At 46.2% G+C, this 20,672-nt stretch overlaps 1 protein-coding gene across 1 annotated transcript in view; it reads left to right on the forward strand.

The window, feature by feature from the left end:
• The window catches only part of SLC7A14 (solute carrier family 7 member 14), a 70,330-nt gene that overhangs the window by 40,670 nt on the left and 8,988 nt on the right, over nt 1–20,672 (forward strand). Inside the window, exons 3-7 of the mRNA XM_005299250.5 lie at nt 7,602–7,838; nt 11,777–11,994; nt 15,914–16,060; nt 16,946–17,154; nt 19,261–20,138. Coding sequence (XP_005299307.2) covers nt 7,602–7,838; nt 11,777–11,994; nt 15,914–16,060; nt 16,946–17,154; nt 19,261–20,138 — 1,689 coding nt within the window. The remainder of the gene's footprint in view (nt 1–7,601; nt 7,839–11,776; nt 11,995–15,913; nt 16,061–16,945; nt 17,155–19,260; nt 20,139–20,672) is intronic.

The raw sequence follows: 20,672 nt of genomic DNA on the forward strand, positions 1-20,672 counted from the left end.
GCACGGTGTTTAACTGGCAGACACAGCTATATAAAACACTTCTGCTTGCATAGATTTTGCAAAGCTGAAGTAGCATGTTTGGGTCACTTAACTTCTCAGCTCTTTACGGTCACTGGGAGATTTAGAGGGGAGGGAGATTTAGAGGGATGAGAACCCCAATAATTCCTAACAAACCTGGTGATAGTCCCTGATTTGGCTTCCTCATCCTTTTCTTCCCCTCACCTCCTGATCTTCTTGTCAAGCTTCAGAGCCTTTCGCTTACCTGTTGCGGTCTTCTGGGTTGCCTATGGCTTGAATCCTTTCCTGCCAAGGTCTTCTGGAGGTGGCCAACCGACCCACTCCATCTGCTGAGGGAGCCAACAGGGAAGCCTACTGTGACCCCATCTCCCCAGGGCATCATTGGAAGGGGGCAGGAGAATCCTTAGAGGAGCATGGGTTTCACAGTTGCTCTTTCCTAATGGAAACTAAACTGATGTGGGTGTTAAGGACTTTTGCACAGCACTTCTCTTGAGAAGCTTATTAGAAACCATTTTATTAGCTGGTCCCCAGTCAGGCCACTCTTTAAACAGTCATTGCAACCAGCCTCTTCTAGAGCACAGCAGCTTTCATGGGTTCCCCTCACTCCAGCCACAACTACAAAGGTTCCCCTGTGCACTAGTTCCACTTCCTCTGGAACCAGGGCCGGCTCCAGGCACCAGCTTACCAAGCAGGTGCTTGGGGCGGCCACTTTGGAGAGGGGCGACACGTCCAGCTGTTCGGCGGCAATTCGTCGGACGGTCCCTCACTCCTGCTCGGAGCGAAGGACCTCCCCCGAATTGCCACCACAGATCGCGATTGCGGCTTTTTGTTTGTTTTTGTTTGGCTGCTTGGGGCAGCCAAAACCCTGGAGCCGGCCCTGTCTGGAACAGCCAGTGCTCACACCCTACATTCTAGTGGCAAGAACAGTGTGTTTGGAGTCATGTACGTATTGTATTCCCCATCATTTTTCATATATTTCAGATATGGTCAAACATATTAGCCACTTTGCTGCTGACACCTATCTGTGCATCAGGTGACACACAGTATTGCCAACTGTTGTGATGTTTTCCATGAGTAACAGGGTTTCAGAGGGTGCTGGAGCTCATCTGGCAATGACGCGAGATGCTCCATGCCCATCGCAAAGTTGAGCCCTGCTGGAAGCCAGCACTCATCTCCCCTTCAGTCACCGTTCTCACAGGGGGAGGAAGCAAAGAGCCCAGCGCAGCTCTGCTCCCTCCTTCCCCTCTTGTGAGCAACAGTGACAGGGCAGCTCTGCTGCTCCTCCCCCCTCCCACATCTGCTTTGGATGGGGGCAGAGGGGAATGAAGTGCCCCCGGAACTGCCACCCCCAGCCTACAAAGGGAGAGGGGACTATGCTGCAACCCCTCCCCCAGCCTCAGAGAGGGTCTGAAGAACCCCAGGAAGAGCAGAGGTGGGGGCTGAACTGGTGAGGGTTGCGGGGGGACAGGATTAATTCCTGGGCAGGTGGATGGACAGATGTGAAGGTGAGAGCTTCTGCATCAGGGGCCAAAGGCACCTTACCCCATAGATTTGAGAGAGTGGGCAATACTAATTGTCACACAGATGCTGGGGATGGCGGGGCCAGGGAGGAGGTTTCCAAAAAAAACCCACCAAAAGAAAAGTATGATCTTTAAAAAAAAGTCTTAATTCTTTGGGCTAAAATCATGATTTTAGGGGGCCTGACTCGTGATTTTTGATCTCTTGTGGTTGGCAATAGCCAACAGATCACTCTGATGCTGCCTCATCCACCTACTAGGTGAGCTTTGAAGAGCTGACATTCTGTACCCACTCAGGAGTTTGACATTTCCAGTCTGCTGCACACCAGAGTTAGAGCTCAGACCATCCTGCTCCAAACGCACAGGATTCTACCTCTCAAGCCAAAGAGCAGCCTCGGGCTTTTGATGCCTGCTTGATCCGTTCCAATTTTATCCGGTAGAAGGTAGAGGCACAAAATCATAATAGAAAGTTAGTTCTTTTCCTCCACTGATTTCAGAGCACTATATAAAGGCAGTAAATATATCATTTGCCTTATTTTATATACACAGAGAAACTGAAGCACAGAGCAGTGAAGGAATTTCCTAAGATCACCCAGAAAGCCAATAGCGAAGCCAAGTCTTGTATCCCATTCCACTACTTTATCTGCTAGATCATATACTATAAACATAGGCTCAGTCCTGCTCCCACTGAAATCAATGATTGTGTGTGTGCGGGGGTGTATTTATGAATGGCAGTATATCTATGATGCATACAACCAATGCATAGAAGAATATATTATCATTCCATATGGCAACTCTAGTGGAATAATTAAAACCTCAGATCATCTAGACTTATTAATAAGTCATCACTCTTGTTGATACATACTCAAACTGGCACAATCTTCTTTGAACTTTGTCTTTTCATTGGCTAACCTCAAAGAAGGATGATGATTTTTAAAGCCAGCAGAGTGTGAAACAGAATACCTGCCCCCATTAAGTCATCTGTTTCATAAACCTTTCAGGCATGTAGTAATCTCTTAATGTCTTATGTTTGCCGATTGCATGCATTTTTAATCAGCTTTGAATAACGACTTTTTATATGTGGATAGATGATTAGGGTTTCTTGTTGCTCTTGCAGCTTGGACTGCATGTCAGAAAAACTCAAGTGTTATTTTCAAAAGCACTATTATCTCTGCAAGTTAAAAAGTGTGTGAAACATACAAAAACTCCAGTAAACAAGAACACAAGTGCCATTACATTTAAAGTAAAGATTCAACAGTTTTCCGTTTACACTGAATGTTTAAAAGCTGCACTTATTATAGAGCATTGGCTTTATAAAATTACAAATTCACTTTCCTTCAGATACCAAACTGATTAAAAACAAAACACTGTTCTGAATTTGCAAAGAAAAGTAATTACTGGTAAAACATTAAATACATTTTCCTACACAATGCTCAATAATGGCTATAAGTCATGTTTTACTTGTTAAACCCCTCAAGGAAAACATGGTACTATGGTTATTATGGAAGCACAGATGGCAGTTACACAGTTAAGGGGGAGATGAATTTTACATTTAAAGCAGCAACTCGGTTTGTTAAATATGAAGAATACAGCATATCCCTCCCAAAATTACAATACTTACGCTGAGTACAGAATGAATGTTCTAAGAATTTACAAGTAAATCTGTTAGAGTTACAAAATTTTAAAGGAGTTCTTTACAAAGTTTAGCACCCTGGATCAGGCCTCTTTTTTTTGGTCCCCAAAGATCTTAATGTAACAATAATATGGGAAGCTTGAAGAGTACGTGAAAGCTCACTGAAGTCTCCCACGCTGACTACATTTGAAGACTTTTTTTTTTGGCGCTTTTTGTGATTAATGGCCATTTGTCACGGTTATTTTTCATAACTGAAAGCTTATTGTTCTTCAGCCTCTGTTAACAGATAATGTTCTTCTGTGGAAAACACAACTGCCCTCTTTCACAATGGCCACTGGCTCCTAATGCTCGTAGTGGGAGTGAAGCCAAGCTGCCCTCAGGGAAGACAGTGTTCCCATCTGTACCAACTTTTGGACTATGGACCTTCCTGTGAAAGGTGTTAACCTCTCGTTTTAGCAGTGGTTCTCCTATGCCAACAAAGGCATTCCAGCTGTCTCAGCACCAGGTCAGACAAAAAGCCCCCAGGCCCTACCACTCTTATGGAACCTTCCAGAGCCCACAGTATCACATCACAGGTGTGACATTAAAGCGACACGGGAAAGCCCTAAAATGATTCTGTGTAGTTTGGATGGGCATTTGGGGCCTGATCCTATAAGCCCTGAGAACTCCAATTCTAGTCAACCTCAGTGGGTGTAGCTTTAGTGCACTTGGGAGACCTTTGTTCACTGATCTTAACTACGTTTGTGTCAGACTTGAACACTCATGCAAATGCCCTGTTAAGGGTCTAGTTATTACTATTAGTTGTAGTATAGCATTAGAAGGTCCAGCTGAGATTGGGATCCATTTCCATTAGGCACTGTATAAACACACAGACAGTCCCTACCCAGAAGGGCAGACAGTCAAAATAGACATAACAGATGGGGGGAGGAAGGGGAGGGGAACAAAAGCAGACAGAGGTAAAATGATAATATTAATGAGGAGGAAGGAACAAGCTAAAGCAGGGAAAGAACAGGTTAAAGAATGTTATTATTTAGATAAGTTAGATGCAGTCAACTCAGGAGGGCCTGACAAAATTCACCCTGGGATACTTAAGCAATCTCAGAACCATTAGCAACCATCTTTAATTCTAGCATGAAGCACAACAGAACACAACCCTGCAAAAGCAGCATTATTGTACACCCATCTCACACACAGCTCTAGCCTGATCAGATTCTTGCTCCAAATAGGAATAATTGCCTGCCTGGGTGTGTGGCACACAGTGGTTATTGCCAGGTCCTTGACATACACAAGGTCATACACTGAGCCCCCTAATCTCAGCCTCTCTCCTCTGGCTCCCACTACAGAGCACTCTTTGGCCTGGCCTTTCTGTAGGCTTGGAGAAAACTTGGAAGTGGAGCAGAAAGCTGCTAGGTGGGAGTCTCAAGACAGCCTGCATACCATTGAAATAAGATTTGTGCTCCTAACTCACTTAGGCACTTTTGACTATCCCAGCCTCTGTCCCCATGCTGACTTTCCAGTGGCTGGGGTCTCTGGCAGGTGCCCAAAGTATGGTGCTATCTCATCAGCTCCCCATTGAGGAGCACTGCCTCGCCTGTTACAAGCACACACTGTTGCTTTTCTACCATAGGTACCTTTAATCCTTAGTTTCCAAGCAAGAGGAACCTGCCACACAACTTTCTTTCCTCTGAATATCCCCCTTTACTACCTCTTCCTTCCAGTTATATCTTCTCCCAATTACTGAGTTAGTTGTCTCATTAGCCCAGCAACTATCACCCAGGTGTCAGCAATGCCAAGAAAAACTGGTCAATTAATTTCACTCAAGCTTGCAATCTTCCCAGTATTGCAGCCTCTCCAGTGCCCCGGGTGCTACGGAGAGTACCCTGTGACAGACAGCCTGGCCAGGATTTCGCCAGGGGCATGTAACTGCTTCTGAAACGGTAAACACTGGAATAAAACAGTAGAGTTGGAAGCATGTTCTGCAGCAATAAGGTTCTGACAGCAAGAGTGGCACCAGTGCTGCTAGTCTAAGTGGGGTTAACAACAGCTTGTCCATCGTAACAGAGAGAGAATAGCACTGAATCACTGATAGCATCAGTAATCTGCTGCCATAGAGAACACACGTGCACCCTCTGTGTCTTCCTGTACACGTATTTGAGGGGGGGTGTCTGTGCTCAGAGTTCCATCGGTGGCTGACAGTTAAACCCCTCCATTGATATTCAAGGTTCTGGTCACCATCTACAAAGCCCTAAATGTCAGAGAACGCCACTCAACCTGTGTTTGTCTGGATGGGGCTAGGGCGTTCTCAGCAGCAAGCCCTCTTCTCTGGAATTTGCTCCCTTCAGAAACGGCCCTGAGCCCAAACCTGGCCACTTTCAGATAGAACCATAAAGTGCACTGCTTTGTCCAGGCTTTTTCATAATTTCTGAATCTGCCTCCCCTCTCACCTAGCCTGCTGGCAATGGCATTCCTCTTCCTCCTTCTGAAGCGGATGCTGATTCTCAGGGATATTGATCTGTCTAAGGCCTGGGTCTCTGTTTAACCGTGCACAAGGCACCCCCAATACTGTGGTGGTCAGGGCCTGTACGAAATACAAATAAACCATTTCTGCCCTCCTATGCACAAACAGGACACCGATTAGCTTGACTAGTATTTATGCACACATCTAAGGCCCACAGGTACTGGTGGCATTGCAGTATATTGCTAAGGTTAGTAATATGCAGAAAATGCCACGTGATCAAAGTCTGGCAGCATGTGTGCATGCGTCATGTGCTTGGGGAGGAGTCTATGGGTTTGCTGATGGTGTTTTGAACTGTTTCTGTGGGCTGGCTGAAAATTTGCCATTGAATTTCCCTCCCCCTTTAAAAAAAAAAGGAAAATGGATTTTCAAGTAAAAATGCTTACACCCCTTGGAGACAGTCTTTCCTTGTCTCTGTTACACCATCCTGGCTGAATACAGGTAGTTGGGGGTAAGGGCAAGGGCTCTCTTAAAGAGCCTGCCCCCGCAGTGCCAGAGTCATCCTCACCACAGGAGCTGCATGGAAAGCGAGTAAAATGGTTCCTTATTCTCACTCATTGTTTTTTACAGATGCTCATAAACAAGCACAAAGGGAGTCACAGCTGCTTCGCAGGGAGCCCAGCCCTATTGACGTCATCAGGCCCGAGGTGCTCGGCACTTCCGAGGATCAGGCCCCCTTAGACTGGAAGCTCCTGGGCAGGGACGCTGTCCTCTGCTGGTTTTGTACAGGGCTAGCACGCAGTCATCACTCAATAAATAACGGGAATACACTGTCATTCAGTTCTAGCATGACTTGCTCGGTCGCTCTCACTGCCCTCTTCCCCCCACCGTCTCTCTCTTATTTATAACATAATTATTAGTCCTCTTGAGACACAGCAAGAAATGTTTGACTGACTGATCCCTGTTATATCCAAAGCTGCATGAGAAGCATCTTACTTAAAAAGCCTAAGGCTATTATTACTCGAACAGCAGCAGTCAAGACCTGGGCTTGGGAAACGTCTGACTTTCCATATCCTCTTTCAGCTCCTCGCAGATAGTAGGTGTGGACGACGGTTCCTCAGACCTGTATCCCAGATATTCGTTCTCAGTACAAGCAATAGACAGCATAGTAAATTACTACCCAGCTCTCAGAGCTATGGTAGCCCACAGATAAAGGGAGAAGCAGATTGGATTTCTTCTCTTTTTTTTAATCTAATTTTGCCTGGTTGAATAACATGTGTGGAAATATTTATCTATCTCAGGAGCCAACCAAAGACCCTGGCCCTCCATGCTGTGTGTTTACCAGCAGTACTCATGGATGGACTCCGTTCTGAGTTCCCAGGGGTTGCCACACCCTCTCAGAGAGGCCACGTTTGGCATGTACACACACATGCGGGATATGTATGCACAGATTGCATTTGCAGGTGTTCATTTGCTAGCCAGCCTCCTGCTTTGTCCACACAAATCCACATTCGTGTGCCCCTGAGATCATGAATAGCTGGGTGGAGATCTCTGGCCTTTGTTTGGAGCAGGTCAGGTTGGATGGTCCTTTCTGGCCTTAAAGCCTGCTGAGAGTGTGCACACAAAATTCCACCTAACCCTTTCGGAGGCCAGACTGAGCTGCCTAGGAGGATTATTTCTGTTATATTAGTAGCGTGTGGTAGTGCTCTGCAGGCCAGCAGCGGTGGCCCAACCTCCTTCCCACTCCTTTCTGCACCTAAGGGGATTAGAGAAGGAGTAGTCCCTGCACTCCCCAGAGCAGAGCGACTGTGACTGCGCCCAGGGTCTTTATGCAGGCCATGCAATGTGAGGAAAGCTCATTGCCTCCCCTACACTGAACACCCATGTAAGAGCCAGGCACAGCCCAGCCCATAGTTAGCTTTCTCCTTTTTGTCCAGCACTCTGCATTTTCTCATGGCCATTTGTGTTTTCTAAACAGGTGTTTGTTATGCTGAGTTCGGAGTGCGTGTCCCGAAAACCACAGGCTCTGCCTACACCTACAGCTATGTGACAGTTGGAGAGTTTGTTGCATTCTTCATTGGCTGGAACCTGATCCTGGAGTACCTGATTGGCACAGCAGCTGGCGCAAGTGCCCTGAGCAGCATGTTTGACTCCCTGGCAAATCATACCATCAGCCACTGGATGGTTGACAGTGTTGGAACATTAAATGGACTGGGTGAGAATTAGATTAATACTCTTGTCATGTAATGTGTAGTTACATGTGTTAATGGGGGCCTGAGAGGCAACTGGAACCTTTCTTGGAAATCAGACAAGGATGGCATGCTCTGTTCACTATTTACCACCCAATCACCTCTGCCAATAGCAGTCTTGCCATGTAGTTACTTGCAGGCATCCCAGTAGAGTTGGAGTGAGGCAGCAGCTTACCTCTCTGACATCAGGTGTGCTGCCGTGCCCAAGGTTCCCTCCTTCTGTGGTTCTGGTTCTCTCCTCTGGAGGGAGCCCTGCTCTGGTTGTTTTTGGGCTTTTGGCCCTGTAGCTAAAGCACAAGTCTTTCAAAAGAAAGCCCAGTTAATAGGTGCCCAAAACAAGTCCCGCCCCCTCCTTGGGCAGCAGCCCTCTGCCTAGGGTCTGTGCGACCTGCAAGTCCTGTTCCTTGATTACAGGCATCACTTTCTCCTCTTGTACCAGGGGCCAACCCATCCTTCATTCTCACGAGGCCATGACTCCTCTCTGAATCCTTTACCTTCATTTCAGGGGCTTCCCATCACCCCAAGGGCACTGTAAGGGAGCCCAGGCCCTCCACTACTCCAGACTCAGGCCCTCTGACCCTGTACCATGCAGCGGCTGTCTGTCGGTCCGCTCCAAACTGCCCTGCTCACAATTCCCAGTGCTTCTTCCATCCAACTTCCCCTACCTCACCCTGAACCTTCTTAGAATCTTTCCTGGACTCCCTTCCCAGCTTCTTCTCAGCAGGGAATGACACCAGCGCTGACCAGGCTTCCAGCCTTGGAGAGCTTCCTTACCCCACTGCTGTCCTTCCTTTGACTCTCCTCACCTTCCTATCAGCCGGGGACCACCAGGCCCTAACTACAGGGGAGCCACCCAAGTTCCATTCCCGCTTTACACCAGGAAGGTGGGCTTGTCTTTTATCCTGTCTCACCCTTCCCATCAGGCCTTGCTGTAGCATATAGTCACCTAGGAGAAAAACCAGGCATAGATGGGGCCTGAGTCTGAGCCTGAGCCTGACATTGGCCCATGCCTTATCCATGCCTGGTTTTGCTTCTAGATGAGATGTGACAGGTGGGTTTTCAGGAGGGATATCTGAAACTGCCAGCCAATCCTGGTGAGTGCTCCCTCCTCACCTAAGGCCTAATCCTGCATGGTGTTGAGCTCCCTCAACTTCCACTGAAATCTGCACTTTGCAAGATCAGGCCCGTACTGATTAATGCAGATAAACAGGTGGAAGTGGGAGCCTGTTGTTTCCTCACTGGCTCATGATGGAGGAACCTTAGGGTACGTCTTCACTACCCGCCGTATCAGCGGGTAGCAATCGATTTATCCGGGATCGATATATCACGTCTCGTTAAGACACGATATATCGATCCCCGAAGGCGCTCACTGTCGACTCCGGAACTCCACCAGAGCGAGCGGCGGTAGCGCAGTCGACGGGGGAGCCGCGGCCATCGATCCCGCGCCATCTGGACCCCAGGTAATTCGATCCAAGATACTTCGAGTTCAGCTATGCTATTCACGTAGCTGAAGTTGCGTATCTTGGATCAATCCCCCCCCAGTGTAGACCAGCCCTTAATCCATGAGTTAAAGACCTTTGTGAGTGACTATGTCAAAATACTGCTGCTAATTCCTTCATTCACACAGTGACTCTCTCCATGCTGCTCAGACACCGGGCAGTTTAAAAACTCACAAAACGCAGTGTAAAAGTGGAGACAGTATTTAAAAAGCCACACAATCTGGGGTCCTCTCAAAAGGGCCTGGTGTTGGCAGAGGGCGAGGGGAGGGGGGTCGCCAGTGATTCCAGCTGCAAACACTCCCAGAAAACTAAAGATTAAAAGGAGAGGTGGACAAACTGAGGAAGATGCCTCCAGGGAATCCACAGACTCAGGCTGACTATAGCAAAGGACCTCTTGACTCACAGGCAGGCACTGCGCTGCACTCTCATGATCAAACCCACTGAGATACACAACACACAATCCAAGTGCCACTCATCCTGGATCTTTCTCACTGCCCCGTTTGATCAATAGCTGATGTTTGCAGTGCTCACCGTTCCACTCTTTCCACAGCATTTTGTAGGCTGCTTTGCCCTGCGCTAGTGACAGAATTTGTAGCAGGCTCACTCACTGCTGAGGAGTTCTCCGTCTGGTGACACAACTGGAAAACATTCGTTGGCTGGAGGGAGCATTCTTTGATGCAGTCAGAGGGGCCAGAATAAATCATTTTATTGGTGCTAGCAATGGATTTGAAGCAGCATGTTTTGCTCCAAATGCAAACAGTCTCAAAGCTTGGCTTGTTCCAATCCAGTGTTCTAGTTCAACTTGGTTTAGAGACAGGCTCAAGGGGTGAAGCTGGGAATTGCATCTGTAGTGGAACTTCCCTGCAATTTGGGCGGGGAACAGGTCTGGGGCTTCTGTCAGAGCCCATCTCTAATTTATACCCATCACATGGAAAACAACCTGTGTTTTATTCTCTGCGTTTGCTAAAGTTCTCTCTGGCTACTGAGGTATAAGGACACTACATGGTTTCAGGGGGGTGCTTATCACACATACACACATGTTGATGACAATAACTGCTAGCTGAAGCAGTGTGCTTCCACTCTAGTACAACAGCAGGTGAGAAAGTGCATGCACGGATGCTGTGTTAGTAGACTGGCAATCAAAGCAACTTCTCCAGACCCCAATTCCCGGTTAATCAGATGGGCTGCATCTGTAATGTAATAAAAACAAACATTTCTGAGCACCCAGCCAATGGCAGTTTTAGAGCCAAATTATAATATATACATTATGCTGTTTAATTTTACATTCCCCCGTTATCATCAATGCCGAGCGACTCGCCAGACGCAGATGGCAGTCCGTGAGCCAGTGGAGGGCTTTCAGGGGTCAGGGATTCAGCAACATGGCTTCTACAGACAGGAACCGTGCTGCAGAGCCACTTTTAATCATTACCGTCTAGATTTCCTTCTACAGGGACCAACCAGCTGCCTGGAGCACAAACATCTAGTAACTGCTTGCTAATTTCTGTGATTTCCCTATTTGTCTAGCAGCCCCCATACTACTCTGTGGCTGATGCTAATGAGTAGCAATAGATCACAGTTCTGATAAATGTTTCATACAAAATTAATGTTTGATTCATTTTTAATTCGAGGCTGGCAGAGTGGATGACTAGGTGATTTTGGAAAATGGAGGCATGTCATACAGTTTAGGACCTGATCTTTCGTTCTTTGCTCACCCAAAATTTCCTTTGACTTCAGAGCAAGGAATGGAGGGGGGGTTCTTTATCCTGAATGCAAAATGGTAATCCATTCACAGTAAATAATTTGACCAGGAGCACCGCCAGCCTTAGGCGGCGGAAGGTCCCGCCCCGAAATGCCACCCCCCACAGAGGTGGCGGAAGGTCCCGCCGCCGAAATACCGCCACTGTCACCGCCTCCCAAATTGTAGTGACCTAGGCGACCGCCTAGGTCGCCTAACGGGTTGCGCCGGCCCTGAATTTGACACAACTGAAAGCACTGGGAAATGCCGGACTTAGAAGAGACCAATAGTCCAGTATCCTGGTTCTTACAAGGAAAGTGCTAAAACATTGCAAGGCACCTGGTTGTTGTGCCATTCTATGAAATGGGGGTAAATGTCTTCCTGACCCTAGCTAGTAATCATTTTGTGCCTTAAAGCCTGGGGATGAACATCTTTGAAATGTATCGTAGCTAATGTAAGCAGAGGTGCTTGGATTTGTGCCTCCTAAACTGGGGCCTGCTGCACATTAACTATTGATAACCATTGATCCTTTGCATTAGGATCAGAGCAGCGCTAAAAATTTTTATATTGCTCCAGAATCCAGAAGGCAGGGGAGGGGATTTTTCTGAGGTCCTCTCTGTCTCTCGCTCTGCGTGAAAAGTTACACGTGTATTTTGTTTTGTTTGTCCAGGGAATGGAGAGGAATCATATCCAGATCTTCTCGCTCTTGTTATTGCTGTCATTGTAACCATCATTGTGGCCATGGGGGTGAAGAACTCTGTGGGATTTAACAACGTGCTCAATGCAATTAACCTGGTAGTGTGGATCTTCATCATGATCGCTGGGCTTTTCTTTGTCAATGGCGACAACTGGTCTGAAGGGCAGTTCTTGCCATTTGGATGGTCTGGGGTAAGTGTCTTACACACAGTCTGGTATGCTATGGGCAGCAGCAGCCTTCAACTGAAGCATCCTAGCTGGTCACATAGGGACCACATCATATAAGCCGCACCACTCCAATTCCCATCTGCTGTGCTAGCAGGTCATCATTATTTATTTGTATTACATAGCACATTGAAGCCCCAACTGAGATCAGAGCCCCCAGTGTGCTAGACCGTCTGTAAGAGATAGACTATCCGCTCTTCTCAGCAGGGACTAACAAAACATAACAGACAAAGGGTGGGAGAGGAAACTGAGGTGAAGCAACTTGTCCAAGGTCACACACCACAGGTCAGTGGCAGAACTGGGAACAGAACCCAGGTGTCCTGACAACTAGTCCAGTGCCCTAGTCACTGGCCCATATTGCCCCTCAGGCTATGTAACAATGGAAGTCTTTAGCCACCCTCCCCTCCCCTGCTTCCTTCTTAGAAAGCACCACTTTGGTTTCATTTCCTGACTCCTTGGGCCATGTAGAGAGGTCACAGGGCCTGATAAACAGGGGTGTCTGGGGAGGGCCACCACAGCCAGAGGGGGTGGAGCACAGGTAAACAGGAGCAGTTGAGGTAGTTTCTGTGCACTGCGGGTACATCTGAGAAAGAGGGGAAGTCTGGTCAGCGGTGGGGAGGGAGCTGTCTGAGCTCTCTAAAGGGAGGGCCAGCGCTGCTGTATACTGAACTCCCAGAGACAGATTTATGGGCAATAACTGAAGGACTTTCAACAAGAGTAAAGATGAGCCAAAACTGGCACCATTCTTCCAAACTCCCTCAAACCGTGGGAGTCCAAACCATACAGAATCCAGGTCCCAGCTCTGATCCAGAGACCAAACCCTGACCCACCTCAAACAACTAGACTGACAACAATAAGCTGAAGAGTAAGATTTTCCAAAGTGCCTACGTGATTTAGGAACTTAAATCCCATTGATTTTTCAATGGAAATCAGGCTCCTGAGTGACTTAAGTGCTTTTAAACCTTTTACCCAAGATGATTTACTGGAGCCCTGCTCTCTCCCAGCTGAACATGGTGAGTTGGGTTATATTGGGATCTAGATCCAAACCCTCTTTGCATCTGCATAACCAAATCCCAAATGACAACCTTTGCTCATCTTTGAAAAAGTCACTTGTGGTCCAGTCTGCCCCCACTCCATCAGAATAAGCTTAGAACTTTTTCATAACTCTAAGCTCGAGAGCCAACCATTTGAAGTGATATGTTGTTATAACGTTATATCAAAATACAGTAGCCATGGATAGAAAAGGAGTTAAGGGAGGGCTAGTGCACTTTCTATAAAGAGCGGGAAACATACTGATATTTGTTTTGGTTGGTCTTCAGTAAAAATGTTCTAAACTGTTTGTTTTGTGCACTTCATAATGCCACCTGCCAGTGCTTATTTTATGGATGTTAGCTCACAGCTTACTGAGAATTTGGACAGATTTGGCTTTTTCAGCCTGCTTGAACTGGTTTTTATCCAAGGATGAGCAGGGACTGAAAATATCTCGGCTGGACTAAGGCCAAGATAATTTCTCAGATTTACACTGCTCAACTCCATAAGGTTTTGTACAGAAAAATAAGCAGGAAAGTAAAGTAAACCAAGATTCTTGGTTATCAGAGCGGATCCTGGGTTGTCTGATGTTTTTCCTCCCAATTCTCTTAAATAAATCAATATTTTCTGCTAGATAAAACCTAAAGAGAAGAAAGCAGCCCCCTCGAGAGCATATATTGCATTTATCTTTTGAAGCTGCTTGGCCTTTTTATGCCACATATTAGGAACAATAAACAAAGAGAAATAGAAAAAAAAACAGCCATTTCTCTTGTATCCAAACCTACAAAAGACTCAATGCAAAAGTACAGAATTTAAAGGGATAAGGGGCTTGAGCTAAGCCCATTGAAGTCAATGGGAGCCTTCCCATTAATTTAAATGGGTTTTGGATCAACTTAAATTTGGCCCCAAAATTTAGCTTTTGTAAAAATAGCCATGCAGTCGCTGTGTTTAGGGTGAAACTCACTCTTGTGCAGAGGGCCACCATGAGGCCTCGGCACCAGTTAAGTCCTTTAAAATAGGATTTAAATGAGGCTTAAGTGGTGCAGAGGCCCTCTGCACAGAGGTGAATTTTACCCTCTAGTGCACTGCTAAATAGACAGATTATACAGATTAATATTATACATACATACATACACACTGCAAACTAACCCACTTCTTGTATCTATCTGAGATACCAACACTTTAAAACACTACCTTTTTTGTCTGTCTTGCATAAAATACCTTACAGAAAGCCAAGGCCAATTCTTTCCGCCTCTGTATTTAAAGAATTGCTTTCAGTTTGCCTCGCAACTTGTCATTTATGTAATTTTCAGCCATAGCACATGCTTCAGTGTTTGTTTCCTCAGTTTGATAACTGTCCTTGATAATATTGTATATTTAAAGAAAATAAACACAATAAAATATTTAAACAGTACAAATAATTCTTCATCCGAGGGTTCCCAGTGAGTGCTGCTAGCCCATCTGCAGTTTCCATACAAAACAGACGTTAGTTTGAAAGCTCCACGCATCTGATTATATGTATTCTGGTCCGTCTATTAGCACATTTTGCTATCACGTTAAAAAGTTCGCTAATATGAAATGTGTGAAAATGTTACAAATCCCTATTAATTTAATCAGATTTGGATTCTAATAGCGTGAAAGCAAGTGACTATATAAAACTGGTTAATTGTCTTATCTGTCACTGTCAGGATCTGTCAACAGATTCAGGGGCTGTGTAACTACAGATCTTTGTCAAGCATTAGTAAGTTGCAAATGACCCTCTTGTAGTGAAAACCCAAGCCCCACCAGCCTGCAAATGACACAGGGCCTCCTGCCTCAAAGGGTGAAGTACAAGCTGAGTATTCTCTAATCCAGGGGTTGGCAACGTTTGGCATGTGGCTCGCCAGGGTAAGCACCCTAGCGGGCCAGGCCAGTTTATTTACCTGCTGACGTGGCAGGTTTGGCCAATCGCGGCCCCCACTGGCCGCGGTTCGCCGTCCCGGGCCAATGGGGGCGGCGGGAAGTGGCGCGGGCGAGGGATGGGCTGGCTGCGGCTTTCCGCCGCCCCCATTGGCCCGGGATGGCGAACCATGGCCAGTAGGGGCCGCGATCGGCCGAACCTGCCACGTCAGCAGGTAAATAAACTGACCCGGCCCGCCAGGGTGCTTACCCTGGCGAGCCGCGTGCCAAACATTGCCGACCCCTGCTCTAATCCAATGGATCTCCTAGCCTTGGTTTAACTTTTTTGTTTTAATGTTATTGAATGCTCTTCGATTTCTAGATATTTCATTGTATGGCATGATCTTCAAGTGGCATGTTGAAATAGAAGCACTAGATTAAATCATTGGATTCTTGGTTCTCCCAGGTGCAGGCCCCAAATCAGAATGCTCAGTTTGGGCACTCAGATCAGCCTTTATGTGTCCAAAAGTCCAGTTGAAATGGAACCGGGTTCCCTAGCTTAAGCATCCGTGTTTGAAAACTTAGATACACTCTGAGCCACAGCTGCCTTGCTTTACATAGGTTTATTGACTTCCACTCACGTTAAAGGGGGGTAGGATTTGGTCCAATAGGCACTGATTTCAATGTTCTCACACAAGCCAAAATCCACTCCCCAGCAGGAATAATTCGGCTCGGCACTGGGAAACTGTGTAGTATTAAGGGAAAGCCTCCCTTTAGGCCACTGGGTTGGTAATGGAACTTCTCTGTGGCTGCTACTGGAGGCCTCCACGGCCGTGGTGCCCCTTCTCTCCTCACCCCCATGTAAAAGTAAAGTGGATCTTCCAGCCCTTGATGGGGGTGGGGCAGGGGAATACAAGGCGGCATCTCTCATTCTACTAGTTTTCCTTCATGGATCTGATTGAGTCAATTATTTGTGCAGGTGCTAAAAGGTGCAGCTACTTGTTTCTATGCCTTCATTGGCTTTGACATAATCGCCACCACAGGAGAAGAAGCTAAGAGTCCCAACACCTCCATTCCCTATGCGATCACGGCTTCATTGGTCACGTGCCTGACGGCATATGTATCTGTAAGTACCAAATACATACAACGTTTCTCTACTGTAGCTTCTGTGCTGCTCTCTTTAGTGAGATAATGTGCCAGTGAGATCATGTAACAAATGTTTCCTTCTCTGGTGGATGTGCACGACTACATCAGCTGTGGATGTGTTTGACTACATCAATGTCTTTCTGTGGCTGCCCTTTGACCTCCCAGTCTGTTGTTTCCAGGCGGAGGACTCAGATAGTTTCATTCTGATGGGAATCCCATTTCCTGGGCCAGCTACATGGAACATGTGACAGCATGTGACAGCCTGTCTTTTCCCCATGCATAATCTACATCCTCCGATACAAAGGGGAGGTCAGTGTTTAAGACTGCAGCAAAACAAAGAAGAGCACCAGAGATGAAGGACATATTTCCCAAGCTCAGATCATAGCTCATAGGCAGTAACAGGTGTGGTGGCAAGCATAGAAATGGCAGAAGCATTGTTCTGCTTCTCTGCATCCAAATAAACACACATCTGTCTTCCGGGTAATGGAACAAAATTGAGTGAGTCATAGGGGGGAAATGTTGTTCTGACTGTTTTACCCAAAACCTATCCAAAGGCCATCAGGCTATCCTCTTTCTTTAATCATGGCAGTTACCAGCCAAGTCCCTTCATTTATTTTTCATTTAGATAATTGTTCTGCTGTGAAGACCATATTTTGTCCTTTGCAAATAATGGTTTAAGTATGCTATATAAGAAACTTAGGTCATGTGGCCATTTCTGAAACCACATTTTAAATATTTCTGACTTTCATCACTGAGAAACTGATCTCGTCCACTGTGGGTCCTTGGCAGAAATATATGCTGCAGTCAAGAACAACCCTCTGTGCTCCTCCACTCCTACCTCGGTGTCTTCTTTTGTCTTTGATAGGTGAGTGTAATCTTAACTCTGATGGTGCCATACTCTGCCATTGATTCTGAATCCCCTTTGATGGAAATGTTTGTAGCCCACGGATTCTATGCCGCTAAATTCATCGTTGCCATCGGATCTGTAGCGGGATTGACAGTGAGCTTGCTGGGCTCCCTTTTCCCAATGCCAAGAATCATTTATGCCATGGCTGGTGATGGGCTGCTCTTCAGGTGAGTCATGCTTTTGCTGTCATTTATTTTTGCCCTCTGATGCTTTGTGACTTGAGTTCAAGGTAAAAATGGTTGATGCAAAGTCAGGCATTTCATCTTCTCTATGGAAACCTTTCAGTTTAATGGCTGCATTTCTCTTTTAGCGCGTATGTGATCAAATAGCCGAGAACTGCAAAGTCAGGGGAGCAGTGACACCTTGAGAAGGCTTCACAGCAGCACAGGTCTGCTAGGAATCCTCAGAAGTTCTAAAAGAGGAAGGGAAACATGTGGGATACCCTCTCTCCACACTTCACCAGGCTCTGAGAGCCATATCCTGCCATTGGTTGGAACACGGGGGCAATGGGAGCTTAGCTTAAAAATCAGCAACTGGGAATGCGAGCACAAATCAGAGCTTATAATCTGGGAAATCAGGAGGGATCTACAAGACCAGTAGCTGATGTCAGAGTTTACACAGGGAATGTGTGTCTGCATATCTGAGGGCGGGGTGAATAGTCTAAATAAAAGTAACTCATGCCTATGTCTTTCAAAATAATCACATCCTGTTCACGCATTGAGGAGTAAATGTGCAATAACCCACCTATCAAAAAAAAAAAAAAAAAAAGCCCAAACAAACACACACCTCTCAGAGTAAAAATATCAAGGGCAAAGTCACACTTTGGTTTAAGACTTTTGTTTTTTCCAAAAAGTCATTTTTAAAATTGCCTGAGATGTTCTTGGTTCATTACTCAGCACAGCGACCTAAATTATACCAACATCATTACAGATACTTTTCCCCACTGAGAAATGCACTCTGGGTTTTTTCATAGGAAAGAGAGTAAAAGAAACAGCCAGAATTGTACAGAAATTAAATCTAAATATTTTCCCTAGAATAAACTCACATCTAGATTGTAAAACCTACTGAACTTCGTGTTTGCTTGTTTTATAAAAGAAAAGGAATAATACTTCTACTGTAACTTAGGCCTGGTCTACATTAGGGGGCGGGATCGATCTAAGATACGCAACTTCAGCTACGAGAATAGCGTAGCTAAAGTCGACGTATCTTAGATCGAATTAAAATTACTTACTTGGCGTCCTCGCGGCGCGGGATCGACGGCCGCAGCTCCCCCGTCGACTTTGCTTCCACCTATTGCACTGCTGGAGTTCAGCAGTCGATGGGAGAGCGATCGGGGATCGATTTATCACGTCTACACTACATGCAATAAATTGATCCCTGATAGATCAATCGCTACCCGCCGATTCGGCGGGTAGTGTAGACGTACCCTTAGAATTAAATATACTCCATTTGTCACAGCACCGTTACTGTAAAACACTTGCACTGCAGAGCTTTGAATTACCACTTTGAATTTACAAGTAGTTGGGCCCAGTCCAAATCTCAGTGAAGTCAATGGGAGTCCTTCCATTGACTTCAGTGAGTTTTGGATCAGGCTTTTAGACTATTAACTCCTGGAGATCCGGGGCCTGCATATTGTGGTTCTATATAAATACCATAGGCCGACAGACAGGTGTAGGCCTTGGCATGTTAAACACATATGGATATGTTTGTAAATGTGTTTGTAAAAGGCCCAATCCTACAAACATTACCGAGCTCGGTGGATTCTACCATGAGAATCCCAGCTGTGGTCAATGAGGCTACCCATATTAGCAAACTCAATAGTAGGTATAACCATAGTCGGTATGACTATGAGCTCTCTCCTCTGTTCTATGTGCACCTAAAGCTTCTAGTGAACTAATAGGAGTTTGGGGTGTGCAAAGAATGCACGATCAAGTCCTATGGGGGGGACGTTCAAAAACACTCATCATTGGCCCAACTCTGCTCTAATTGAAGTCAATGGGAGTTTCACCCTAAATGATCTGATGTGCACTTCAGATCATACTGAGATGCCTGGAGCTACAAGCTACCCAAAATTCAAGGTAGGCTCCCTTGTCATTATAGTCATTTCTTTGGGAAGGTCAGGCACTGGAGTTTTACCCAGAGAAGCAATTATACTAGAGCTTAGTCTAGCTCCAAACCCTAGTACCGCGGCTTTGCATCCAGGTAAGTGTTACTGTCACAGGGAGCCTCCACTGAGTGCAGTTTTAACGTTCTGTGACTGTTTCACACTCTAGATTCTTGTCCCATGTGAGTTCTTACACGGAGACTCCAGTGGTGGCTTGTATTGTCTCAGGATTTCTAGCAGCACTGCTCTCCTTGCTGGTCAGCCTACGGGACCTGATAGAAATGATGTCCATCGGCACACTCCTGGCCTACACTTTGGTCTCTGTTTGTGTCTTGCTTCTCCGATACCAGCCAGAGAGTGACATTGACGGCTTTGTCAAATTCCTCTCTGAGGAACACACCAAGAAGAAGGAAGGGATTCTAGCTGACTGTGAGAAGGAGGTTTGCTCTCCAGTGAGTGAAGGGGAGGAGTTTACTGGCCCACTCACCAACACGTGCGGTGCAAAAAATCTGCCGTCGCTGGGTGACAATGAGATGCTCATTGGGAAAGCAGATAAACCCACCTACAACATCAACCACCCCAACTATGGCACAGTCGACATGACCTCAGGAATCGAGGCAGATGAGTCCGAAAACATTTATCTCATCAAGCTGAAGAAGTTAATAGGGCCACGTTATTACACAATGAGGATTCACCTGGGACTGCCAGGGAAAATGGATCGCCCAACGGCAGCTACTGGCCGCACTGTCACCACCTGTGTGCTCCTGCTTTTCGTCCTGATGTTCATCTTCTGCTCTTTCATAATCTTCGGTGCAGACTATATCTATGACAAGAGCTGGTGGGCTATTCTCCTGATGGTTTTGATGGTCCTGCTCATCATTGCATTGGTATTTGTGATCTTGCAACAGCCAGAAAACCCCAAAAAGCTGCCATATATGGCACCTTGTCTCCCTTTCGTCCCTGCATTTGCCATGTTGGTGAATATTTATCTCATGCTGAAGCTCTCCACGATCACATGGGTCCGATTTGCTGTCTGGTGTTTCGTGGGTAAGTCTTGGATTTTTTAAGTGAGTCTGTTGTAAAAGTAACTTCTCTAGCAGATGGAAACCTAGATGTCACTCTCCTTTTTCCTCCCTCCCCCACTTCCTGCCCCTCCCCTCCTTTTCTTTACCTTCTGTTCTTCTGCCCCCTTTTTTTCTTTTTTCCATGTTCTCCCCTTATTTGGGGGAGTTTTTTTGAATATAATATAAATTCCAAAAAAAGGGGGGAAGGGGGGAACTTTATTAATTAGAACAATTGGACCATGCTGTCACTCTAACCAGTCAGAGTTGTCAGCGAGGGTATATCACAATCCTTCTCCCTTCTGCAGCATCTTCAGCTGTAATCCTAAAGCACTTTTAAAAACTCAGATTAATTCAGCACCCCTGGGAAGTGGCCTAGCATCATTATCCTCACATTGCAAATGGAGACACTGAAGCACAGAGGGGTGAAGTGCCTTGCCCATGGTCACCCTGCAAGGCAGAGGCACAATCAAGAATAGAATCCAGGTCTTACTTGCAATCTGACCATCTATTCAGCCAA

The sequence above is a fragment of the Chrysemys picta genome, chromosome 9 (assembly GCF_011386835.1).
Source record: "Chrysemys picta bellii isolate R12L10 chromosome 9, ASM1138683v2, whole genome shotgun sequence".
NCBI classification, from domain to species: Eukaryota; Metazoa; Chordata; order Testudines; family Emydidae; genus Chrysemys; species Chrysemys picta.